The 19502-nt window shown below is 41.3% G+C and overlaps 3 protein-coding genes and 1 long non-coding RNA gene across 5 annotated transcripts; 3 read left to right on the top strand and 1 right to left on the bottom strand.

Moving 5' to 3' along the window:
• Nucleotides 1-5122: 5122 nt before the first annotated feature.
• LOC148157678 (uncharacterized) lies at nt 5123-7032 on the bottom strand. Its single transcript, XM_088008903.1, has one exon. It carries the CDS (start codon nt 6720-6722, stop codon nt 5178-5180), a length of 1545 nt encoding a protein of 514 aa, XP_087865029.1. The 5' UTR covers nt 6723-7032; the 3' UTR covers nt 5123-5177.
• Nucleotides 7033-8852: 1820 nt separating this feature from the next.
• Nucleotides 8853-10760, top strand: LOC148157677 (uncharacterized). The gene is made up of 3 exons (XR_015764276.1): nt 8853-9554; nt 10055-10169; nt 10264-10760. It is a non-coding gene; the product is annotated as an uncharacterized LOC148157677 (long non-coding RNA).
• A 1298-nt stretch (nt 10761-12058) lies between these two features.
• Nucleotides 12059-15094, top strand: LOC106920939 (uncharacterized). Of its 2 annotated transcripts, XM_088008907.1 has the most exons (3): nt 12059-12336; nt 12880-13097; nt 13258-13471. In XM_088008907.1, exons 1-3 carry the CDS (start codon nt 12165-12167, stop codon nt 13324-13326), a joined length of 459 nt encoding a protein of 152 aa, XP_087865033.1. In that variant the 5' UTR covers nt 12059-12164; the 3' UTR covers nt 13327-13471. The 2 variants fall into 2 exon arrangements, with proteins under 2 accessions (XP_087865033.1, XP_014847778.2); XM_014992292.2 differs by having other exon boundaries at nt 12062-12336; nt 12880-15094.
• A 626-nt stretch (nt 15095-15720) lies between these two features.
• Nucleotides 15721-18221, top strand: LOC106920937 (uncharacterized). The gene is made up of 2 exons (XM_014992285.2): nt 15721-16021; nt 16891-18221. Exons 1-2 carry the CDS (start codon nt 15850-15852, stop codon nt 17967-17969), a joined length of 1251 nt encoding a protein of 416 aa, XP_014847771.1. The 5' UTR covers nt 15721-15849; the 3' UTR covers nt 17970-18221.
• Nucleotides 18222-19502: the final 1281 nt, after the last annotated feature.

The following is a 19502-nucleotide window of genomic DNA, read 5'->3' as shown; positions in this document are numbered from 1 at the left end:
CATTAGCTCAGAGAACAAGTGTCATTACGTAGAAAAGGTGAAATCCTTTCAGCTCTTTATTTCTCCTAGTTAGCACAGGGATGCATTTTTTTTTGGCAATTTGCTTTTCCAACCTGCCAAAATATGCATCCCCTCTCTATCCTCCCCAAATATTATCCTATCGATATAAAACTTATACCAGTAGTTCATGGAACTATTCTGGTTATGTAGAAAAAGTTATTTGACTCTTAACTTTTTAATTCTCCAAGTTAGAACAGGGATGCATTTTTTGGCAATATGGATTTCCAGCCTGCCAAAATATGCATCCCCTCTTTATTTTCCTCAAATATTATCCTATTGATTTAAAACTTATACCAGTAGTTCATGGAACTATTCTGGTTATGTAGAAAAAGTTATTTGACTCTTAACGTTTTAATTCTCCAAGTTAGAACAGGGATGCATTTTTTGGCAATATGGATTTCCAACCTGCCAAAATATGCATCCCCTCTTTATTTTCCTCAAATATTATCCTATTGATTTAAAACTTATACCAGTAGTTCATGGAACTACTCTGATTATGTAGAAAAAGTTATTTCACTCTTAACTCTTTCATTTTTCAAGTTAGCACAGGGATGGATTTTTGGGCAATATGGATTTCCAGCCTGCCAAAATATGCATCCCCTCTCTATTTTCCCCAAATATTATCCTATTGATATAAAACTCATACCAGTAGTTTACAGAACTACTCTGATTATGTAGAAAAAGTTATTTCACTCTTAACTCTTTCATTTTTCAATTTAGCACAGGGATGCATTTTTGGGCAATATGGATTTTCAGCCTGCCAAAATATGCATCCCCTCTATTCTCCTCAAATATTATCCTACTAATATAAAACTTATACCAGTAGTTCATGGAACTATTCTGGTTATGTAGAAAAAGTTATTTGACTCTTAACTTTTTAATTCTCCAAGTTAGAACAGGGATGCATTTTTGGGCAATATGGATTTCCAGCCTGCCAAAATATGCATCCCCTCTTTATTTTCCTCAAATATTATCCTAATGATTTAAAACTTATACCAGTAGTTCATGGAACTATTCTGGTTATGTAGAAAAAGTTATTTGACTCTTAACTTTTTAATTCTCCAAGTTAGAACAGGGATGCATTTTTGGCAACATGGATTTCCAGCCTGCCAAAATATGCATCCCCTCTTTATTTTCCTCAAATATTATCCTATTGATTTAAAACTTATACCAGTAGTTCATGGAACTACTCTGATTATGTAGAAAAAGTTATTTCACTCTTAACTCTTTCATTTTTCAAGTTAGCACAGGGATGCATTTTTGGGCAATATGGATTTCCAGCCTGCCAAAATATGCATCCCCTCTCTATTTTCCCCAAATATTATCCTATTGATATAAAACGTTGGGTTACTTAACGTAATCCCTGGTTCTTTGATAACAGAGTGAGGTGTTTCACTATGGGAATCGCCTCAGCGTGACCCAACTACGGAAGCTCCAATGACATCACGTCTGTCCGCGACAGACAGGTTGAGCCGTGACCGTGGCTCCACCCACCATCCAATATCACGGCCAACCTACCCCTCTCAACTCATTCTAAGCAGGTTTCTTTCCGTGCCCATGCAAGAAGGGATGTGTTGGTGAAACACCTCACTCTGTTATCAAAGAACCAGGGATTACGTTAAGTAACCCAACGTTCTTTTTCTAACTTCGCTCGGTGTTTCACTATGGGAGATATGGCCAACTCCCGAATTGCATGCTGACCCCGAAGCAATGCTTGGCAGCGATTCATATCCAGGACTCAGGTGCAGCCTGATGAGCCAGCCCCAAGCACTGTGTGCGCCAATGATGATTGGGCAACATCCAGCCTGTAAAACCTCACAAACGTGTGTGGTGTAGCCCAACTGGCTGCAACACAGATGTCCTGGACAGACACACCCCGGAACAAAGCCCAAGAGGTGGCCATGCTCCTGGTAGAATGGGCCCTCACCCCTTCAGGTGGCTTTGACCCTGAGCATCTATATGCCAGAGATATAGTCTCCACAATCCAGTGTGCTAACCTTTGGCGAGAGATAGGTTTGCCCTTATGAGAAGTGGCCCAAGACACAAACAGGTGATCAGCTCTTCTAAATTCAGCTGTCCTGTCAACATAAGCCTTCAAAGATCTCACTGGGCATAAGCAATTAAGCCTCTTTTCTTCTGCTGAAGAGAAAGGAGGTGGATGGAATGCCAGCAGTTCCACCATTGAACACCTGTATGACGTGTCCATCACCTTGGGCACAAAAGCAGGATTGGGTCTCAAGCATACTTTAGAGAGCCCCGGTGCCCACTGTAGGCAAGTAGGACTGACAGACAGTGCATGTAACTCACCTACCCTCTTAGCAGTAGTTAAAGCTAAGAGCAGTGCAGTTTTCAATGTAAGCAATTTCATGCCAATACCCTCCAAAGGTTCAAAGGGATGATGGCAAAGGGCCTCTAGTACCAGAGTGAGGTCCCATAATGGCATGAAAAGCCTAGAGGTGGGCAGCTTACGTCGCGCCCCCCTCATGAAACGGCACACCAAAGGGTGCTGCCCCACAGGTTTATCACCAAATCCCACATGACAAGCTGAGATTGCAGCTAAATAAACCTTAATAGTTGAAAAGGCCTTGCCCTTTTCCAACAAGCTCTGTAGAAAGCAGAGGACCTCCACCACAGAACACTGAAAAGGAATAACCTGTCTCTCCACACACCACTCCTCAAAAACTCGCCATTTACCACTGTAAAGTGAACGAGTTGACGGAGCCCTTGAATTCTGGATGGTGTCAATGACCTCTGGAGGGAGACCTGTCGCATTTAGGTTCCACCTTTCACGGGCCAGGCCCAGAGAGCCAGACGATCTGGATGTGGATGATAAATCTCCCCCTGAGCTTGAGACAGAAGGTCCCTGCGAATGGGTAGGGCCCATGGTTTTGCTGACAGAACTTGGATTATTTCTGCCACCCAGGGCTTCGATGGCCACCATGGGGCCACCAGAATTAAGGACAGACCCTGTTCTCTCACTCTGACTAGAGTTGGGGATATCAGGCTCAGAGGTGGGAACGCATAGAGCAACACATTCGGCCATGTGTGAGCCAGCGCGTCCATGCCCAGAGGTGCGTCTCGGTCCGACAGGGAGAAGAACAGTGGACAATGAGCGTTTTCCCATGAGGCGAAGAGATCTACGGCAGCCCGTCCGTATCTCTGCCAGATCTGCTCCACCACTTGAGGGTGCAGCTTCCACTCTCCATAAAGGGGGCTGCCTCTGGATAACAGATCGGCCCCTCTGTTCAGAATTCCTGGTACATGCGTCGCGCGAACCGATAGAAATCTGGTGCTGCTCCACATAATTATTTCCCTGGCCAATCTGTGTAGCTGAATGGATCGGGTCCCGCCCTGACGATTGATGTATGCCACCACCGTGGAGTTGTCTGTCTTTACCAAGACGTGGCGGCCAACCATCAAAGGCATGAAGTGCTTCAAAGCTAGGAACACGGCGTGTAGTTCCAGCATGTTGATGTGGAGCCGTGCCATTCTTTCCGACCATAGACCGTTCACAGCTCTGCCCATCATAGTTGCACCCCAGCCCGTCAGAGACGCATCCGTAGTCAGAGTAACCCTGGATGATACCGCACCCAGGGGCATGCCCACCGCGAAGATCGCTGGGTTTCCCCATGGTCGGAGAGCCGCCACGCACGCAGGTGTTATTCTCACCCTGCGGTACAGATGACGGCGGGAACATAGACGTAGTGAAGCGACCCACCGCTGAAAATCCCTCATCCGTAACAGTCCCAGATGGACAACGGAAATCACTGATGCCATGAGGCCGAGGAGCCGTAGGCAAAGTCTGAATGGAACGACTTTCCCCAGCTGGAAATGCGCCATGCACTGAGCGAATGACAGGGTTCTCCCCTCCGATAATGTAACGCGGTAGGAGAGGGAGTTTATTCTGAGACCCAAATACTCCGTGCATTGCACGGGAATTAAGCGACTCTTCGTCTGGTTTATTCTGAATCCCAGGTTGATAAGGTGGGTTAACACCACCCGAGAGTCGCTCATTGCTTGATCTCTCGATGGAGAGCAAATGAGGTAATCGTCTATGTACGAAAAAACTCTGATGCCGCTCGATCTCAGAGGAGCCAGCGCCGCCTCCACACACCTGCTGAACACCCTCGGGGCTAATGACAGCCCGAACGGGACTGTTTGATACTCGTAGGCTGTGCCCTGATAAGCAAACCTGAGAAACTTTCTGTGTGGGGGGTAAATGGCTATGTGGAAATATGCATCGGAGAGGTCGATGGTTACAAACCAGTCCTCCGGGCGAATGGAGCGACACAGCGTCTTGTGCGTTAACATTCTGAACGTATACTTGCGTAAGTGTTTGTTTAACACACGCAGGTCCAGTATGGGCCGTAATGACACGCCGTCTTTCTTTGGAATGAGAAAATAGCGTGAGTAGAAGCCCTGATGAGCCTCTTCTTCTGGCACTACTCTGATTGCTTGCTTGGCCAGCAGGGATGCGATCTCGTCCTCTAGGACGTGCGCCGAATCCCTGTTGGCCACCGAAACTAGCACTCCGTTGAATCTCGGAGGTCTCACAGCGAACTGCAGTCTGTACCCCCTGGAAATTGTGGTCAAAACCCATGGGGAGACTGCGCATGCGCGCCACTCCTCTGTCTGAGCAGAGAGGGGGCCTGCCATGATGGGTGACGTCATCCCCTCTGCACTGCTGAGCTCTGCCGTCATGCAGAGAGCGCCAGCTCCCTCTGTTGGGTACAGAGGGGGATGACAAGGATTTATTTCTGCAATTTTTTTCTTTTTTTGTGGGGGGCTTCCTGCCCTCGGCAACATGCCTGGTTGCAGAAAAGCTTCTTTTATTTCCTTTGATTCCCCCAGAACAGAAAAATGTGTGAGGGGGCACTGGTGAGTGCTTGGTGACACTGACAAAGTGCTGTGAAGTGTTACATGACAGTTTTGAAGTGCTGGAAAACACTGTGTTGTCTGTCTCAAAATTTCCCCTCTCTGAACACAAGGGGGAGAATTTAACAGGACTCCTGATGAACTGGGAACCACAGGAAAATTTGAACACTGGACAGAGAGGTTTGCTGTGCTGTCTGAAAACCCTCTCTTCCGAGGAAGAAGTTGTGGAAAAAAGACAGGGGCTAGGTGGCCCGCTTCTTTTTCCCCTCCATGGGGTAAGATGGACGATTTTTTGCAGCAGCCGCTGCAAAAGAATGCTTACCCCATGGTTTTGGGTTCTCAGATTTATTTTGCTGGGGAGGTTGTGCGGCAGGCCTTCTTGGAGCCCTGGGTCCACCCTGCCGTCCTCTCACTGCAGCAGCTGCAAAGCCAGGTCTCGGTCCTGGTGGAGGAGTTTGGCTAGGTTTACGAGGCAAACAAAGGTTGAAAGCCTCTCCCTCCTGTTTTCTGAGGGTACTTATTTCCCTCATTTTCTCCAGGGAGGGGCCAAATAGACCTTTCGATGGGTCATAGGTTGAATCCATGATTTCAGCCTTTTGGGCGTCACTTAGGCCTGACAGGTTTAGCCATAAGGCCCTCTCCCCTGAGACTGCCAGTCCCATGACACGACCACAACCTTGAACGACACCTCTAGAGGAGCGCAAGATAAGATCGTTCACCACACATATCTCATCCCAAAGGGTGGGGTTTGGTGTCCCTGAGTCCAGCTGACGACCCATCTCCTCCAAGATTTCACCTTGATAGGCTGACAACAGTGTAACTGCATTAAGCGAGCACACTGATTGTGCAGCATATTTGTACATCCGCTGGTAAATAGATGCAGTGAGGCGATCTATTTTACCTGGAAGCGAGATGCTTGATGATGCTGACACAGATCTGCGGTTAGGGTGAAGGTGGTAAGCTACTGAAGGCTCCACTGTTGGGGGTTCGGCCAGCCCCAACTCACCCATGCCCTGAATCTCCAGTTTAGAGAAGCCCTTGGTGGGGAGCTTGCTCTTAAATGGACTAGACCAGAAACGGCTCATTTCTCTCATGCAGGCGGGAACAGCTGGTAAAAGCTGTTTAGCTGATGGTAAGACTGGTGGCAGTCGCTTCCCATCATACAAGTCTCGTTCTGTACCGCCTGCATCCTGGGCTGCTGGCCAGGGGATATTCAGCTTTAAAGCAGCCCGTCTGCACACATCATACAGGTCACTGTCCCCAGGGGAGGCGATTTCCGCTCCGCTGGGCGGCCTGGACAGTTGAGCCGGGAAGACGTCATCTTCCTCTTCTTCCATGTCTTCCAGATCGAGGAGGTCGGAGTTTGCGTCACCCTCCGTCTCCTCCAAGCCCGTTTCGAGTTCCCCACTCCCCATTAGACCCTCAAACAGAGGGGGCATGGGCGAGGACTCTTCCTCCATCATGTCCGCCCAGCTCTTAGAGGCTCGCGGTTGATGCTTATCACCCGCCGCAACAGCTGAAGGTGACGAGAGGCACGGGTCCTGGCTGTTAGCTACAGCTACTCTTAGCCGCCTTTCCAGGATTTTTTCTGGCATCGACGAGCAGTGCTGGCACCCCTGAGGGTCAGCCAGCGACGCCTGAGCGTGTTTAGCGCCCATACAAACGATGCACATAGGGTGCGGGTCCCTGCCCGAAATAGAGGCCCCGCATGACGCAGGGCACGAGCGGGATACACCCTCTTTAACCGTCGGTTCCGACCCTTTGGTGGGGGCGGGAGCCGTAGCCATGCCGAAAGCTTATTATAGCTCGTCGTAACACGTTAGCTATAAAGCCGAAGATAAAGTCCGCTCGTCGCGACACGTTAGCTGAACTTTAACAACTGTTTGTGCTAGCGATGTACTGCTAAGCAGCTACCAAGCCCGCCTTGACGCGTTAGCTTAGCCAACAGTTACTCTGTTAATTAAAACAGTAGCTATGAAAGCAGCCCGCCTCGACGCGATAGCTGCTTCAAACGAAAAAGAAAATGCTTCTTTGGAAGCACTTACCCAGCACAGTCCAGACCTGTCCTGGTACTGCGTTCAGCGGCGTCTTCCTTTACGGAACGCCTAAGAACGGTTAAGCAGAGCCAAGCTAGCCTGAATGTGCTGAGGGAGCTTTGTTGTAGTTCTTCACACGGGAAGAAAGCGAGAATGAGTTGAGAGGGGTAGGTTGGCCGTGATATTGGATGGTGGGTGGAGCCACGGTCACGGCTCAACCTGTCTGTCGCGGACAGACGTGATGTCATTGGAGCTTCCGTAGTTGGGTCACGCTGAGGCGATTCCCATAGTGAAACACCGAGCGAAGTTAGAAAAAGAACTCATACCAGTAGTTTACAGAACTACTCTGATTATGTAGAAAAATATATTTCACACTTAACTTTTTTTTTCTTAAAGTTAGCACAGGGATGCATTTTTTGGCAACATACATGCCTTATTTATTGTCCCCCATATATGAAACTTATGTATTACATATGATTTTCTTGTAGGATGTTCAGTTATGATATTTTTTATATCGGTACAAAAGTCATGTTTATTATCACTGTTGCTAAGATAGTGAAGGAAAATTATCTGACATGCAACCTTGCTAAATGTAAAGCATATACAAATTTTTTTATTTTGGTTTAACATAAAAATGAAAAAAAAAAATTATTAACTTCAATGAAATGGTATTCATAACAGTAACTTTTGGAAAAGCCTTGCTGCTGAAATGTGCTATACAAATAAAATTTGAGTGATTGATTGAAATACATGCATTACGAATGAGAAGTACACTGGTAATATAGACAAGTATGAATTTTAAGTGCATACAACACAATGTGTTGAACAGTCAATTCAAATACATTCATATTTAAATGATGCTCTCAATAAATAAAAATAAAATGAAAAACTGTAATAAGGGGAACCATTTACAATCACAATACAGACAATTTTGTCAACATTATAAAGTGTGATTTATTATGACAACAAATAAAAATGTTCAACATGACTTTTGTACCGATATAAAAAAATATCATAACTGACCATCCTACATGAAAATTATATGTAATACATAAGTTTCATGTATGGGGGACAATAAATAAGGCATGTATGTTGAGAAAAATGCATCCCTGTGCTAACTTTAAGAAAAAAAAAGTTAAGTGTGACATATATTTTTCTACATAATCAGAATAGTTCTGTAAACTACTGGTATGAGTTTTATATCAATAGGATAATATTTGGGGAAAATAGAGAGGGGGTGCATATTTTGGCAGAGTCAAAATCTATATTGCCAAAAAATGCATCCCTGTGCTAACTTTAAGAAATAAAGAGTTAAGAGTGAAATAACTTTTTCTACATAACCAGAGTAGTTCTATAAACTTCCTGTATGGGTTTTATATCAATATGATAATATTTGGGGAGAATATAAGGGGGATGCATATCGTGGCAGGCTGGAAATCCATATTGCCCAAAAATGCATCCCTGTGCTAACTTGGAGAAATAAAGAGTTAAGAGTGAAATAACTTTTTCTACATGATTAGAGTAGTTCCATGAACAGCTGGTATAAGTTTTAAATCACTAGAATAATATTTGAGGAAAATAAAGAGGGGATGCATATTTTGGCAGGCTGGAAAAGCAAATTGCCAAAAAATGCATCCCTGTGTTAACCTGGAGAAATAAAGAGTTAAGAGTGAAATAACTTTTTCTACATGATTAGAGTAGTTCCATGAACAGCTGGCATAAGTTTTAAATCACTAGCATAATATTTGAGGAAAATAAAGAGGGGATGCATATTTTGGCAGGCTGGAAAAGCAAATTGCCAAAAAATGCATCCTTGTTCTAACTTGGAGAAATAAAGAGTTAAGAGTGAAATAACTTTTTCTACACGATTAGAGTAGGATTTCACCATTTCTACGTAATGACACTTGTTCTCTGAGCTAATGCTATAATTTTTATATCAACAGGATGGATGCAAATATTTTCAGGCTCATTAATTAAAATGCATTCCCTCCTACATTAACAGACTAGAAAGTTATGCATGATGTAAAATGTTCTACATAATGGGCCTCTGTTTTGTAATGCTTTTAAGCTGTTATGGTATCAAAAGAAAAAAACAGAGAATTTCAAACCATTTGCGGAGAACGTTTTCAACAGACACGGGCTGAAAAAAAGTTCGACTCATATGTGTCAATAAAGGTGTAAAAACCGTATTTATTTCAAGTAATTTGCGAAATAAAACCCACCATTTTAGGGATTACATGGTTAAGAAACGTGATAATGTTACAAATATCTTTAAAATTTCCTCTTCGGTCATATTTCAGTCCGTTTTCTCGTCAATATGCGAGAGAACAGAGCGATGCGCGCTCCCGCGAGAGGGGATGCAATTTTGGGCAGGCATGCGTTTCTGGGCATAACACCTGCAACGCCAGAGATCATTTAACTGCCCTGATTAACGGTTAATTCAGTTGTAACAGCCTAACTAAGCTATTATCTACAGTACTTTTATAAGATTTTCTTTTGGCAAATTCTCTAATCTCGATTGGACATGAATGAAGATGGAGGACTTTTTTACGTGTATAGACCCTAGAGCTGCTGTACTGAGAGGTAAGTTTAAAGCTGTCTATCTTTCTAAGATAAGCTAATTGTGAAGCTAGTTAGCATGTCGTGATATGCCAATTTTCACCCGCGGGTTAAAGAGCCGCTCTTGTGAATATGAGCTTTGAACAGTGATTAACCACAATAGCTGTGGCTTAAAAATAATATCGACACGAGGTTTTGGTAGCTTCCGTTTTTTAACATAGCTAAGGTGGCTTCTCATTCGTAGCTTCTGATGCGGGAAATGGTTAAAGGGAAATTCCGCCTAGTATTTCACTACCTTTTAGGGTGTTTGATGTGCTGTAATTTAAAAACTTAAATGCAATGAGTCTAAAAGCCTAGGTTAGATATTCCACACTGTTACCAGGATATTTTAAACACTATTTTTGATTGGTGAATTTAAGTAGTCCTATTTTGATTCAATTAAAATGACTGTCTTGCTGTCTTGAATTCATGTAATATTGTAATTGAGCACATTAACTAAAATAAGACTTGTTTTATTTTTCAAGTAAACCAAACTGTTGCCATGGTGAAGCCTATGCCAGACACGTCTCCAATCATGTATTGCACCATCTACAAGAAACTTTGGGAATTGCAAGTGATGGTGTCCTTCACATTCTTGAGGTAAGAAACTTATGATACTTATTCATCATTACACTGATTAGTCCCTAAAACGTGGTTTGTTTTGTGATTGTTTTTCTGTCTGTGCTCCAATTAGCAGATGACCCAACAACTTCAATCAAACAAAACCACTTTTCAGCTCTGTGGTGATCGTGAAACCAACTTTCTACTGGCCATTGGAACCATGCCTGCCCTGATCTTCTGAAAGGAGGACATCATAGCTACTACACCTTCCAGCATGCATGTGTGTGGCCACTCCTCTCTGTGCTGCTGACAGATATCTTGAGAACACTGTCCATAACTGAGACAAGACTTCCACACATAAAAGGCTATGGCTGATTGGAAGATGTTCATTGTGGAGTAAGCTCCTATTGCTGACATCTAATCCCAAGTTTATTTTTGCTTTGGACAATTTGGTTTGCTTGACTCTTAGGGCATCTTATGAGTGCGACAGATGTGTCAGATCTTCATTGTTCTGTCATTTTACGGGATTGTTTCAGAATTAGATGCCCATCCAGACTTTAAATTCTGACCAGTAGTCATGTTTTACTATGTTTATGTGAAACTTAAACATAATAAAGATGTTAAAAGTAATTGAACTTATGTCTTCATTTCAGGAAGCCAATAACATCTCTTATTCCAGTATAGATAGGATCAATTTTTGGTTTTTTGCCTTAGCATAAGAACCTTGAGTAAAGCAATGACAAAATATATATTTTAATCCTATGCAACAATAAAAGTAAACTAGTTTTAAGCATATATATGCTGATTTTAAGAAATTCAATGTCAAGTAATATTTTCTTTACTTGAAATTATTTTTCTTAAAATAAGATAATGTATCTTACTTGTTTAAGTAAAATTGGCTTGTTTTAAGTACAAATACACTAATTTTAAGATAAATAAATCTCATATATTCTATTTGTATTAGTAAAATTTTCTTATTTTATGAAAAATGTTCTGTGTATTAAGAAAATAAATCTCATATACTCTATTTGTATTAGTAAAATTGACTTGTTTTAAGTACAAATACACTAATTTTAAGATATTTGTAGGTTTATCTTGGTTAGATATTTTTTCTTGTTTTAGAAAATCTTGACAAGATAAATTTTCTTGTTCTGTTGGCAGATAATTTTTCTTATTTTAAGAAAATTAGACCCTGTTTTTGTACTTTTTTTTCTTGTTTTTGAAAGGGGACTTTTTGCAGTGTGGGGGAGTCACCCCCAAACTGGAGCAGTGGCTAAAACAGATCCCAGGAACAACATCGGACATCTCAGTCCAGAAATGTGCAGTTCTAGGCACAGCCAAGATACTGCGCAGAACCCTCAAGCTCCCAGGCCTCTGGTAGAGGACCCGAGCTCAGAGGATGAAAGAGAGACCACCTGCGGAGGGTGAGAAGGGAATTTTATATATATATTATATATATATATATATATATATATATATATATATATATATATATATATATATATATATATATATATATATATATAATTTTTTAATTTTATTTAATTTTTTTACATATTTGTCAAAACTGTCAACTGGGGAGGATGAACAGCGCCACACCTGATTGTGATTGACAGCTCTAACACTTCCTGGCTCTGATTAGTTGTTTCTAGTTAACAGTGGGAGCGCTGGGAGGAGGCAGAGGAAAAAGATAATAAAATTGTGAGAATAAAGTCATTACAAGAGTCATAGAATTACCAGAATAAAGTCGTAGTATTACGGGAATAAATTGATAATATAACGAGTTATTCTGCTTATGACTTTATTCTCTTAATATTATTTGTGACGTTATTATTGTTATATTCATAAACGTAATACATTCAGAATAAATAAAATACATTTTTATCATGTCGACGCTTAGTTACGGTTACAGTTCCTTCTAGTGTTTCCGGTTTATGACTTCCGCTAGTCTTGCTAACAGCCAGCCTCTTGATTTTTGGGTCGGTTAGCTGCGTTAGCTTTTGTTTGCTATGTGAGCTACTCTCTGCGGCAACAATGTCTTTATCCCAGTCTCTGAGAGACTTTATCAGGGAGCGACTGACCGCAGCTGCTGAAGAAATATTCACAGAGTTTGATAAAACCATCGTTCAGTACGAGGAAGAGCTGGATCGTCAGCGGAGACTGCTGGAAATCTGCTGGAATCCCGAAATAAACCGTAAGAGAATAGGTATGAACCACCAGAGGAATTACTGTCGTTTTACTGATCACAGAGAAACAGGAACGTGTTGGTGGAGGGTCTTTATTGTTGAAATAATTTTAAAGCTAAGTGACAAAACTGTGTCAAGTAAACTGCTGTTTCCTTGACATAAGCCAGTGTTTCCTGACTCTGGTCCTCAAAGCACACTGTCCTGCATGTTTTAGGTGTTTCCTTGCCTCAGCCTGGGTGATTTAAGTTGACAAGGTTTGCTGAACTGCAATCAGATGAATCAGGCGTAGTAAAGCAGGGGAAGATCTAAAACAGTGTGCCTTGAGGATCAAGGCTGGGAAATACTGCCTTAAACAGACGAATAGTTTACTTTTACAAAACCTGTTAAAGCCAACTTCAGCAGTCAAACTGAACCCTGCAGGACTCTGGGGATTCTAGTTGTGTCGATAACCTTTTTATTTAATGTGATTAAAGCTGTAAGATGAGCCAGGTAATTGAAAAAATTGAGTGCTCTCTTTTCATTCTAACAATAATCGGTATGTAATTTCTTTCTTGCCTACCCAGACTCTCCGCAGCATTATGTCTGGAGCGGGGAAGAGTTTCTCGATAACCAGCAGTTCTGCAACCAGGAGAAGAGCTCCAATTTACACCAGAAGGAACCCGATCCTCTGCAAATGAAAGGGAATCAGGGTGAATTTGAAACTCAGGAGCTGAACGGGGAACAGGAGAGAACAGAACCACAGATGAAAGAAGCAAATCACGAAGAAACAGAACATTCACAGGTAAAAGTAGAGCAGGAGGAACTCTGTGTCAGTCTAGAGAAAGAGCCTCAGGTCTTGAGGCAGGAGAATGATATCTTTTCCGAAAGCCTTACTTATGAAGAAAGAGACAATGTGGATCACCAACCAAGCCGGGACCCAATTCTTATCCATATCTCTTCAGAATCTGAGAACCAGAACCAAGAAGATAGCATTCATGAGGACCCAGAGTCAAGTAGAGATGAAGAACTGAGACAAAGTAAGAGGGGTTGGGGAATCAGAAGACAGGGTGAACACCAAGACAATCCACGGGTAAAAAGAAAGAAGAAAACAAACAATGAGAAACTGCCTCGTAACGTTTGTGGCAAAGTTTCGTCTCCAGGTTATTTCACTGATCATATGAGAATTCACACCGGTGAGGAGCCTTTTAGCTGTATGACCTGTGACAAAAGGTTCCCCAGTAGAAAAACTTTAGCACAGCATATTACCACTCACACAAATGAGAAGTCGTTCTCATGTATTATCTGTGGAAGAAGTTTTCATCGAATAAGTAATTTGACTGTTCACATGAGAATCCACACCGGTGAGAAACCTTTCTCATGCATGATCTGTAAAACAAGTTTCAATCGCCGCTGCACTTTGACTGTTCATATGAGAACTCACACAGGCGAAAAGCCCTTCTCATGCAAGATTTGCGAAAAAAGGTTTACCAGACGATTCTTACTGAATAAGCACATTAAATTGCACTCAGACGAGTCCTTTCTCATGTACAATTAAAGTGAAGAAAACAAGCTAAAATAATAATGTTAGCATCTAGGCTAGCACTGTCATGTTGACTTACAGTAACTTACTCCATGCAGTGTAAAAAAAAATCATAAATGTAATTGGCAGAAACATTAAAAAGTAAAGCAGTCTGCAATCTAGCTTCAAAGCAAAACTTTTTGCTTATCATATGTTGAAGAATATAAAGAAAAAAAGTATTTTTAGCTCATTTACTGCAGAGAAGCTCATGCTGAAAATGGCTAAAGTGTATTATAGATCGTGCTCATCGCCGTGGGTCACTACCATGTTTCATAACATTAAATTGTTCCATCTAGTGTTTAAGATGTTAGCTAAAAAGCTAACGTTACATGAAATGCTGTCAACAGCATGCTGACTTCGACTAGCATGTTGTTTAACATTAACTAAATGTAGTAGGTATTTAAGAAATGCAGTCAAAATAATTTTAGCCGTCATGCCATTACTAGCATGTTGACTAAGTTAATTCATGTGCTATGCAAATAGCAATGTATCAGCTAAAAGTATTATGAAGAGCAAATCTTTATTTGGCAAATGCCAACATTAACAAGAGGGCTATCACTAGGATACTGACAATGTGCTCCCCCTGCCACCATGCCCAGGTGGGCCCCATATGGGGAAAAGGAGGGCAGACCCTACATGGGTTTGCCCATTTAGGTCCCATGTAGGGCCCACGTAGGCTGTGGCCCTACATGGGCAAACCCATGTGGGGCCACTGTGGAACCCACGGACAAACCCATATGGGACCCATATGTCAGCCCTCCTTTCCCCCATATGGGGCCCACCTAGGCATGCTGGCAGGTAACGTAATGTCCTGAGTGAATAGAATATAGTAAAAGTTGAAAGATCACATAGTATGCAGAAGTAGTTAAGTGGAGAAAAGTGTACGGAAAAAAGACAGGGAACTCAAGAGTGTGAATACTGTAAAACATTTGCACTAATAAAAAAATGCCAAACAGGTACAACTAAGTGTGTCGTCAGTTCTTTTATTTCCTGCACTTGATTTAAAACATTTTCTAAATGACTGCAAAATTAATAAGTTCTTTTGCCCTCATAAACTGTAATTACCTTTTATGTTTTCGGCTCAGAAAATGAAAAATGTTATGGTTAGTAATCAGTGAGGTTCATGAAGTGTGAAGTAATGTGTTAAATGTGGTTTCATTTTGAATGTTTTTCCCCATTTGTCTGTAATAAAATAAAAACTATTATACAGAAAAAAACAACAGTTTTTTGAGTAGTGTTTCGCTGAGCAGCTCGGCCGTTTGGTCCTACGCATCCGACATTTTGTTTTACATCAGTATTTTCAACCTCCAGTCCAGATGACTTCAGGCATAAGCTACATAAACAATAAACTCAACAATATATGTGATGAAATTTCTGGAAGGAACCACCAAAATTGTAATTTTTGATATGAGAAGATGAGGAAAATTATAATTTTAAGTAAAAAGAGACATACTGAGCAGTCTGTGGAGAAAGAGCAGAAAGACACTGACATCTAGAGGAAAGTTAAAATTGCACTTGTCATCTGCCCTGTCATGTATCTTCATAGTGCTCATTAGTGTATTCCTTGAACTTTAAATTAACAAAAAAAATAATCATTTGCATCAGTTAATTACAATAAATTTATATACAGTTTGATTAGTTCTGAGGTTGTTAGTGTCAAAAAGTTTATCTTCTGAAAGTAAACACAAGTTTAAAATAGAGAGAGGAGAGACACTCGGTATCATTTATCAGGACATTAAATTATTTATCTGGTGACATATTAAACATGCAAAGTAAAATAAATAGATTACGCTTTTCATATTTTCTGTATTTCTGCTCAGTTATGAGATATATTTTCCTCCAGCAGGTGGCGATGATGAGCAAAGACGTCTCTTTCGATTCTCCGTCAAACCAGGAAGCAGATTGTATGGGGTCTGTTAGCAGAGTTAGCTATGTTTAGTGGTGTAAGGTGAATATTTGTGCCTCTGCAGCAGCAATGTCTTTATCCCAGTCTTTGAGAGACTTTATCAGTAAGCGGCTGACCGCTGCTGCTGAAGAAATATTCACAGAGTTTGATAAAACCATCGTCCAGTACGAGGAAGAGCTGCATCGTCAGCGGAGACTGCTGGAAATCTGCTGGAAACCCCAAATGAACCTGCATAGACTAGGTATGAAGCGCCACAGGAATTAATGTCGTTTTAATGATCACAGAGAAGCAGGAAAGTCTTTCTGAAGCTGTTTCAGGTTGACTGCTGCGGCTTTTAAAGGGTTAATGGTTACTTCGATGCCTGATCAAAATACGAAAACACCTGATATCATACAATCGGTAGGTAATTGTAACAGGTGATTAAACAGAGCCAATAAAGTATTTAGACAAAAGCATTATGAAAATTGCACGTGCCTACATAATAGGAGTCGGCTCCCTTTGAAGTCACCCTTTTCCTTTAGAAAATGCTTTGAAACTTTACCACTTTGATACGCTGGGTTTCATATAACCTTGCTTTTCTGTCTAAACCGTATTTAGAAGGTACAGTGGCGTTCTGCTTCAACAGCCAGGATATGGCAGGGAATCCTTATTAGTCAGATCAGATTTATAGGATGTTAGTGGTTTGCTACATTGAATGACAGCCCTGACATAAAGCTTTAGTTTTCCCTACATTTTCAGACTTTAGTAAGCTTTTCGTCCCTAACCTGTTTATGTGAGGTCATATGCAGGGGTTTGAAATAAATACCAAGCATCACACAAAGACCAAACTCACTCTAATGCATTAGCTGACTGCCAGCAGGAATAATGAGACTGTGCTGAGTCTGTAAAATTTGGGTTATTAGTTTGAGGTGGGTACTACTGTGAGCGTCAAAATGTGGTGAAAAATACTGTAAAGAATGAAGAGGTCATCAACATTTAGAATGTATAATGTTGTAATACTCATTTCGAATGCGTCCTTGAGATTAGAGAGGCTTTTATTCCCTATAAAACTTTTTTTTTTATTTAGGATAATCTCACCTTTGTATTTTTCTTCTTCTTCTCTTCCCTCAGGCTTCCCACAGGAAGAGGAGGTTCTCACTTACCACCAGGAGAGAAGGCCCGGTTTGCAACAAAATAGTCCAGAACCTCAGCAAAGTAAAGAGAGACTAGAAAGATTAAACAAGGAGCAAATGCTAGAGAAGCAGGGAAATGTTGAAGTATCACAGATAAAAGATGATCCAGAAGAGCTAGAACCTCTGCAGAAGCCAAAGAGCCATGGGGAACAAGAATGTTTTTATGCAAAAGGACAGCAAGAAACACAACCACCAAGGATCAAAGATGAACAGGAGGGAGTCTACATCAGCCTGACCAAAGAACAGCTAGAACTAAAACAAGAGACTGATACCATCATGGTGAATCCGGCTTATGAGGACGGAGACTGCTGGGAACCCGGTCCAAACTCCGACCAACTTCTTGCCCACAACCAACTCCAGGAAATGAGTGAAAATGAAAATGAAGACTCAGGATCTAGTAGAGATGAAGAACTGAAGCGAATTAAGAGGCGTCAGAAAATCAGAGGTCACAGTGACAATGTAGGCTATCCAAAAGTAAAACCACAGAGGAAAACACACATTAATGATAATCTGTCTCCTTGTAAAGTGTGTGGTAGGCTTTTTGCTCGGAATTACTTGAATCAGCACATACGAACTCACACAGGCGAGAAGCCTTTTTCATGTTTGACTTGTGGAAAAAGTTTCAGTGAACGGGGAAACTTAACTAAGCACATAAAAACACATACAGGCGAGAAATCTTTCTCCTGTTTGGTTTGCGGAAGACGTTTTGTTCAGCAAATCCATTTGACTCGTCACTTACGAACTCACACAGGCGAGAAGCCCTTCTCGTGTTTGACGTGTGGCAAAAGTTTCTCTCAAAGTAGCAGTTTGTCTGGTCACATGAGAACTCACACTGGGGAGAAGCCGTTCTCATGTCTGACGTGTGGACAGAGTTTTAGCGAAAGAGGAAGTCTGTTTCACCACAGCAGGATCCACACAGGTGAGAAGCCTTTCTCGTGCAGAACCTGTGGAAAAGGTTTCTGTCAAAAAAGTAATTTGACTGTTCATATGAAAATTCACAGAGGTGAGCTGGTTTAGTTTTGCGATAATCCCAGTATCAGAAAACTGTCATATTTAATAAATTGGGATATTCGTTCAGATGAGGTCTGTTGTCAGATTAAAAGTATTTTTGAAAATAACCTTTCAGCAGATATTAAATATACTTTTCATTAAGCCCCAATTTTTTGGATTACTTTCGTATTGATCTGATGTAATATTCTAATTTTAAACGCCATGTTTTCATAAGCTGTAAGTGGGAGATCATGACCGAAATAAAGGCTTTCAAACATCCGTCTGTGTGTAATTGATCCATACGTTTCATTTTGTGATAAAGTTTCTAAAGTGAGCTTTTCAATAATATTCTGTTAGAATACTGTCAGGTTTTGAATTATGTAGAGAACTCTACTCTCACGTTTGTTTGTTTTTTACTTCAGCATCTTCTACATGTTCACCGGGACCTTTTGCGTTCTGAGGCCTCTTATTTTGATCCAGCCCTTTATTTCTATGGGATTCCAGGTCTATTTGATATCTCTGCTCCTCATTTTGATTCTTGGATTCAGAGTAGATCTGAATGAGGGGTCGTCTCCTGTTTGGTTCTGGTTCCATGTGGAGCATTTCCCCATGAGTAGGATTCACCATAAAGATATTCCTTTGCTTCAGTTCAGGAGGCTGATGTTCTCCAGGCTGATGCAAAGTTCCTCCAGTTCATCTTTTATCTGTGATGGTTCTGGTTCCGCTTGGTCATTTTTTATGCAAGAGGATCTTTGTTCATCTTGTTTTTTTCCAGACCTTCTACTTTATTCTGGCTCTACTTCCCTCTTGTGCTTGATCTTTATCAAACATTGTTGTTCACTTTGAAACTTATTCATGTGCTGAGGTTGTAGTTTTTCTTGGTCCAATCTGAAGTGTCTCTCCTGATTTCAGAAATGTTTGTGATTGAGGACCTCCTCCTCATTCCAGACATGACACTGTGGGAAATCTGGAGGGACAAAAAGGCAAAACTGATTATTAACGTGGCCATTAAAAACACCACTTTGCTTTGACAACTTAAAGCCAAGTATTTAATTACCCTTTGGGATCTATGATGTATTTTTGAACTGATAATGAATTTATGTAGTAAAAAGGAAGTATTAGTGTAGGCAAAAGAAACCATCTCATCATTTAGCTGGTCTATTGTAAACAGAAATAGTCTGCAGATTTCCAAATATTTTGTACTGTTTATAAGTGACATATTTCATTGTGTAAAATTATTCAACGAAGATCGAGCTCACATCTGGGAAGTCTGCAATTATTTAAAACTTGATAGCTTGACTTCATTAATTGGAGAAAGTCACCTGGTATAAATGGCGTTTTCTTCATCCATGAGTAAAATTGGTGTTAGTTCAGAGAGGTCTCCTCTGTGAGAACTTTTAAAGTGTCTTTGGCTAGTGTTAGGTCAAGATGTATTTCATTCACCTAAAAGTAAATGAGAAACTTTTTTTGAATCACTTAATTGGCAGTACTCTGATCAGACACCAATGCCACCTTAGCTGCCTATCCTTTAAAAAACATCAGGTCCATAGAAAACACTTC

Source organism: Poecilia mexicana, unplaced genomic scaffold (genome assembly GCF_051168715.1).
Source record: "Poecilia mexicana isolate PSO_F unplaced genomic scaffold, ASM5116871v1 scaffold_9, whole genome shotgun sequence".
NCBI lineage: Eukaryota > Metazoa > Chordata > Actinopteri > Cyprinodontiformes > Poeciliidae > Poecilia > Poecilia mexicana.
Note: the sequence above shows the minus strand (reverse complement) of the source record. Positions and strands in the feature narration are given on the sequence as shown.

Coding starts and splice junctions, on each gene's coding strand:
- LOC148157678 (XM_088008903.1), bottom strand. CDS start 6,722: ATGGCTACGGCTCCCGCCCCCACCAAAGGGTCGGAACCGACGGTTAAA.
- LOC106920939 (XM_014992292.2), top strand. CDS start 12,165: ATGTCTTTATCCCAGTCTCTGAGAGACTTTATCAGGGAGCGACTGACC. Junction 12,337..12,879: donor AATAAACCGTAAGAGAATAG/GTATGAACCACC, acceptor TTGCCTACCCAG/ACTCTCCGCAGCATTATGTC.
- LOC106920937 (XM_014992285.2), top strand. CDS start 15,850: ATGTCTTTATCCCAGTCTTTGAGAGACTTTATCAGTAAGCGGCTGACC. Junction 16,022..16,890: donor AATGAACCTGCATAGACTAG/GTATGAAGCGCC, acceptor CTCTTCCCTCAG/GCTTCCCACAGGAAGAGGAG.